The 6496-nt window shown below is 35.5% G+C and overlaps 2 protein-coding genes across 2 annotated transcripts; one reads left to right on the forward strand and one right to left on the reverse strand.

Moving 5' to 3' along the window:
• Positions 1 to 253: 253 nt before the first annotated feature.
• Positions 254 to 977, forward strand: LOC149238488 (uncharacterized). Its single transcript, XM_089366993.1, has 2 exons — positions 254 to 416; positions 531 to 977. Exons 1-2 carry the CDS (start codon positions 267 to 269, stop codon positions 747 to 749), a joined length of 369 nt encoding a protein of 122 aa, XP_089223119.1. The 5' UTR covers positions 254 to 266; the 3' UTR covers positions 750 to 977.
• A 3319-nt stretch (positions 978 to 4296) lies between these two features.
• On the reverse strand, positions 4297 to 5099 carry LOC149238489 (chaperone protein dnaJ 8, chloroplastic-like). Its single transcript, XM_089366994.1, has 3 exons — positions 4974 to 5099; positions 4666 to 4734; positions 4297 to 4550 (listed from the first exon to the last, which is right to left on the reverse strand). Exons 1-3 carry the CDS (start codon positions 5085 to 5087, stop codon positions 4380 to 4382), a joined length of 354 nt encoding a protein of 117 aa, XP_089223120.1. The 5' UTR covers positions 5088 to 5099; the 3' UTR covers positions 4297 to 4379.
• Positions 5100 to 6496: the final 1397 nt, after the last annotated feature.

A 6496-nucleotide genomic window follows, 5' to 3' on the forward strand; every position in this document is an offset into this window, starting at 1 on the left:
TAATTCTTGCAGAGCGAAACGTGGTGGATAAACAATTACCCATCTATGAAATCGACGCGTTATATAATACGTGTCATGCTGCATGTCGTTCGAATACTAAAGCTTATCAAATAGAACATACCTCAGACAACCATAGGAACCTATATATATACATCATTGTGTCAATGGAGCACATTATGTTGCAGATTGTTCGGAATTGATTAGAATATCGACCAGTGAAAAGGGTGATCCCAGGGTACTAGGTAGTTAATTATCAGGTAGGAAAAATGAGTTCGGATGACGCTCCCATGTCAGAAGAAGCTCAAATGAGGCTCAAACGTGGAGCCATGAAAGGAGGGCTCAGCAGCAAGGAAGGTACCCGTGAGCCAACAGACGAAGAAGTCAAGGAGAAAGGGCTCATGCCCAAGGAATCCCAGGTGTAACTAATTAGCCTTATTCTTTTCTTATTCTTGTTCTGGATCCTTCAATTACTTCCTGTATTCTGTGTGTTTTGAAATTGTACGTCATTGAATGTATGATTTATTGAGCAGGAGCGGCTGATAGAGGGAGCAAAGAAGGGAGGGAGCACAAGAGCTGCTCAGATAGGGAAGGAAGGATATCAAGAGATGGGTAGAAAAGGCGGGCTGTCCAGGATGGGAATGTCTGGTGAGGAGGCAGCCAAGGAAAAAGGAATCGAGATAGACGAGTCCAAATATAAAACCAAGTCTGAACTCTCTGAGGTTGCCAAGACTCCTCAGCCACAAACATGATAACCGCAATCTATTTACGACTATATATGTAATGTATATATATAATCTCGTATATGTGTGGCATTCGGCTCTATACCTCACGCAATTTTGAATGCATCACCCTGATGATAACGCAACGCCAGAATTTTGCACGGCTTTTATGGCTGCCATTTTGCGAATAGTTATGCATTGACAGAATTTTGGATGGCTTGACATTTACAGCAGCCATCTTGTGAATAGTCGATGAAGCTCCACTGTTATACATATAAAGACATAGCGATTCTAGCAACGTATCTTCCGTTTTGTTTGTGATTGCGTCTTTCCTAATCCAAATAAGTGTTTAATCTATGCTACATTATTTATTATTGTTAAATATCTCTTAACCCTATTTATCATTGATGTTTCTATGGGCTAAATATTTACTTCAGAATCTTCAGTTTTGGTCTTTAACACTATTTATCATTGATGTTTCTATGAGCTAGATACTTACTTTAGAATCATCAGCTTTGGTAATAACATGACAGTTATTATTGTTGAATATCTCGTTAAATGGGGTACGCTCATTTGCTATAAATGTACAATATACTGAACGGTGATTGGGAAAACGGTAGTCTTGCCATTGGGTTTTTTTTTAATGAGTTTAATACGATTTTCATGGCTTTACATGTATAAAGCAAATGCAATCTTTTTGCGTAAACCGTTTTTGGTTAGTTATCGATAATTCAGCTTAGCTTAGGATAGCAAGTGGCCTTGATCTCATTTGATTGGACTGGACTTGGAATCCTAATCAGATATCACCCATGTAAGTATTGTTTGTTTGTAGGCGATGACCCGTTTTTAGATTGTTCGAAAATATTTTTGTCCATAGCAATTTTAAATCTTCATTGACAACATTACAAAAATGTACGACCACTTTGATTTAAAAAAATATAAGAAATACAAAAATGTTGTAATCAATTTAATAAAAAACCTTGAGAATTATCATGTAAGGGATTTTCTCGACGACAGAGTTTCACTGGAAATTCCAACTTTTATCACGAAAATGTGAAGGTTGATCGTGGTGTTTTAGAAGAGCTAAGCTAGGGATCTGCTTACGATAATGTAGGTGGATTTTTTTTAGATCATAAACTAGCAATTGTCCCAAAAGGTACAAATTGTCCCAAAAGGTACAAAGAGAGGCCGATAAGATTAGTGAAAGGAAGAAAGTTCTATAGATAGTCAAGCATATATAAAGATATGTAGTGACGAAGGCAATAACCACGTTGACCATCCTGTACCAGTACATTTGATATTAGAAGAACAAAACCAAAACCAAACCATTCATATTAATATAGTAAGTGTAGAACGCGTTCATACTTAAAGCTCAATAGGTTCAATAGATTATTGGTAGCACGGTTTTTTTCTAAATAAAAAGTAAATTACAACGTTGTACATGGTAAATGAAAAGTGGAGAAATTTGTGATTTGCAAATGTTAAAACAAATCACTTACATTACTGGTTGACAGTAGAAGTAAAACATTAACATTATTAAAATTTTGAAACCGATTTTAAATTCATGTATTGTATTTTTCAAAGTATTTTGTTTTACATACTTAAGTCCTCAAATATAGTGGTTTTAGATTCCATTTTGGCAAACCCACCATTCAAAACACTATGTATTTCTCTGGCCCTCAAAGCAAGCTTTTAGCACTTATTAATCTATGCTCTGTCCAAGATACAATTCAAACTTTCATTTTCAAGCATTTTAAGAGGCAAAACAGTGCAAATATTTTAAATGTTCTATTTACTTGTCTGAATTTCTACAAATAAAATATATATCTTACATCCCCACCCCACCTTTAAGGGGTTTAAAAAGAAGAAAGAGCGCTCTCAAAAAAATTAGAAACCTTTATATAAGGTGAATTTTTAAAAATTTACATCAAGAATTTGATTATGGAAATTTCTGCAATCCCTACACATCCTTCCTTTAAAGGGCATTTTACAATTTGGCTTTCCAAAAATGGAAATAGTCTCAACCAAAATTTTCAGTTATACTTTAATCTGTGTCTCCAGATAACAACTCCCAATGATCGCCAGTTCACACAGAACATTGGTCACACACCAATTGCCCCCACATAACACTGCTTATGCATCACTCATTCGCAATAGGTTAACAGGTTTCTTTGATATCCAATTCTAACAATAGTTTTAGACCATCTTTGTGTTTTGCTTCCTCACATAATCTGTGTCTCCAGATATTTTTCCTTCTACACTCCCATACTCCCATACACTCGTTTTCCTTCTACTCACACCAATCATCTTCAACTTTGATTTCAAACTAAGAAAGGGGTTCAAGGTTTCTACAATTTCAAATTCAATTAAAATGATTTCAGTTTCTTGGAATTTTCTCTGGAGCAATCTTTGCTGCCCCAAAACTGTTTATACCCTTTTCCATAAGTAGGATACATACGCAGCGACATTTTTCACTCAAACCCTGAAAAAGAACAAGCCTTCAGGGAATTTCATCTGGATCTTTTATCATTAATGTAAACAAAGAAACACAATCTATAAATTCCCACTGTTTTCTTGAAAAAGGAATCAGAAGAATTTACATTTTAAATGGTAAATATGAATACTTTCGAAATTGTGATGAGTTTCTTCTTCCGTATCTATCACATAAGTAGTTTTAGTGCCACCCCATTGTTGGCCACTCTTTGCCGCTACATCTGTAACCTGGACACTTTGCCTACTTCAATCGCCCTGCACAGTTCAGATCTCTCTTGCTACAGGATCTACGCATCAATTCTGCACTCAATGGCTCCACAATTATAGCCCCAAGCATAATTTGTCAGGGATTACCCTAGATTTGTCATGGTAACAATCTAGAAAGCAAATACTCAAAACTAATTGATTGAATATATCTGAGTCCTATATGAAACATATAAAATTAACATTAATGGTAAAACTTAACAACATTTGAATCCTGCAAATACAGGTAGGGATTGCCTATAGTTACAACCAAGAATAATGCCTTGTTCAGGATGATATACAATAGAAAAATTCATTATGGAATGAAACGGTTTCATTATGTCTCAAGGATCAAATATGTAGAAATTTTGCATTATGTAATGAAACGACAGCATTTCATCTCAATGATCAAAGATCTCTTAATCAAAATAATGGTTTCCATTAAATGAATGTCATTACAAATTGCAAGAAGAATAGTTAGGAGCTCTTTAATGAAGAGCAGATCCCCATAATAATCACATGGTCCAGAGAGATATCCCGCAGGTATGTACAAGTAGTTGAGAGTATAAATGAGCAGAACATATGTACAGGTAGTCTAATAATCAGGACCCATGACCAAATCAAATGACTCACTAAAACAGAGACAACTCAGAAAGTTGTTGCTTCATCTGGATCAGTAAGTCCTTTGTGTTATGGAAACCAACTGAAGATAAATAAAATCCACTATACAGTTAGAAGAACATATTGTATTTCCAGGAGATGAATGAAGAAGCTTTATGGGCTTTCTAAAACAGTTGTTTTTCTGCCAATAGCAGGAACTTTATAGATAGCCCATAACAGTCAACATGGCATCGGTAATGGAGAGGCCATAACTGTTTGCAAGGCCGGACAATAGACACCTACACAGTCTATGATAAAATTTCATCAGGCATAAATGTTAATATGAGAGGAATAATCAAGGGTTCTAGCTCCTTCCCATCCCATCCATTCTTCCCACTCGTCCCAATAAGCGTTATTGATTCCCATCATGCCCTCGACAGAGTAATCAACAGAATAGCTTTGCTGCTTTGCCTTTGCTAAACTGGACATTAACGTCTACTCATTATCACAAAAGTAACAACAATCAGAAAACCGTGGGCCTGCATAAGAGTCCCATATTACAGAATGAAAATGCATATAGATAAATATTACTCTTAGGCAGACAATTTACCTCATAAGCCTGATTGATCTTGTGAAATTGAACCCCACGCACATCTCCTTTGCAAACATCCGGATGATACTGTAAGCAGATTATATGAACATATGAGTGCAATATTAATGTTTTCTGACATTATATATGACCAGGGATATTGCCAGACAAATTTTCTTAAAAATTCTCAAGAATGTGTGAAGTCTGACATTTTTAATTTCTATTTCAAACCTGTATCTCTTTTTCTATTTGCTTCAGAAATGGAAGATTTATTGAAAATATCTGATCTTGAAAGTAAGAGACATAGCTTCAAATGGATACTTGCATACCTGCAACGCAAGGCGACGGTAGGCTCTCTTCACATCTTTTTCAGAAGCCCCAGGGCTCAATCTCAGCGTCTCATACTGCTCTTTCATCCCAGGAAAAGCAACAGAGGCCATCATAGTTACATTCCTCCTGCCTCACATTTGTAATAGAATACAGATTAATAGCAGTGTGCAACCCATTGTGAGTGTCTAGAGCATCTTCCATAGTAGAGAAAACAAGGGATCTATCTTATTTGTGAAAAGCACTCACCATAATCCCCAACTTTCTGACAGAATTAAGTCTTCTTGTTTCATGACACATGTACACACTTGGCTCACAAAAGTTTGAATGATCCATAGTAATCTATATCTACCAGAAACAATTGCAACATAGCAAAATCATCCTGAACCAAAAACAATCACATGCCACGTACAACCACTAATTCTGAAGGGTTAATCCAGAATAGTAATACTTTAGGTGAGATCACGTAATTACAGAAAACCATCTCTAAGCATCTTGAACCCAAATGTCTATAGGTCTCGTGTGAATTCTATGATAGGTGCAACAAAATATATAAGAGTTCAGTTTTGCAACAGTTAACGGAGGTTTTGCAATTTTTATGCAGGTAATGGAGATTTTGCAATTTTTATGCAGGTGTAAGCAAGCCTAATATGATTTCACAAAATTAGACAAGAACAACAAATCATTTTGCTTATGACTGCTTTCAGATTAACATTTACGAATGCGGTCTCCATTGAGCTATTAAAATAATAATAATAATAATAAATAAATAAATTATTATTTTTCCTTTTTTACTATGAAATTATATTCTGGAAAATTTCATGCAAATTTTGTTAGCTATTAAAGCAACTCCAACTTGGATCCACACAGAGTCCAACATCACCAACTCAAGTTGTCTTCCATAGGACATGATACACGAGAGCAAATTCGGATATTTTGCATAGGAAATTGGCAGTCTTAGAATTTGACATCACATTTTTCAAATAAACTATGATGATAACTTCTAGTTTCATTTGGGCAAAATACCAAAAGGAATTCAACTGAAAATTAAGGCCATATCACAGGGCTATACACTAACCAACAATTTCTGTAGTGCACTACCTATTTGAGACTTGAGAGAGAAACAACAAAAGAAATGTCTCCCAAAACAAGAAATATGAAAACTTCAAATAAAAACAGCAAGAAAGAAAAACCGTTCTGAGGTTCAGCAAAATATTGACTGATGTAACAAACAAAATATAAATGCACAAGGACGTTCATAAACAGTTCCTGTCGATGATCAAGGTAACAGTTAAATGGGACAGCCAAGAATTTTACCAAAATCTAACTGACTAAATATTTAATATGAAAGGCTACTAACATGTCATTCACCATGAAAAGCATGACATTGCAGGCACCATCTGCCCAGTGTTATTCATCAGTTCAAACAACCAAAATCATCACGTACGTACACATGATATATTATAGACCCCAGTACCATCTGCAGTGCCTGCTACTATCATACCGTTTCAAAGGTTGGCTGATT

The sequence above is a fragment of the Pinus tabuliformis genome, chromosome 8, assembly GCF_031772625.1.
Source record: "Pinus tabuliformis cultivar Carrire ecotype Pingquan chromosome 8, CPIR1, whole genome shotgun sequence".
Classification (NCBI taxonomy): domain Eukaryota; kingdom Viridiplantae; phylum Streptophyta; class Pinopsida; order Pinales; family Pinaceae; genus Pinus; species Pinus tabuliformis.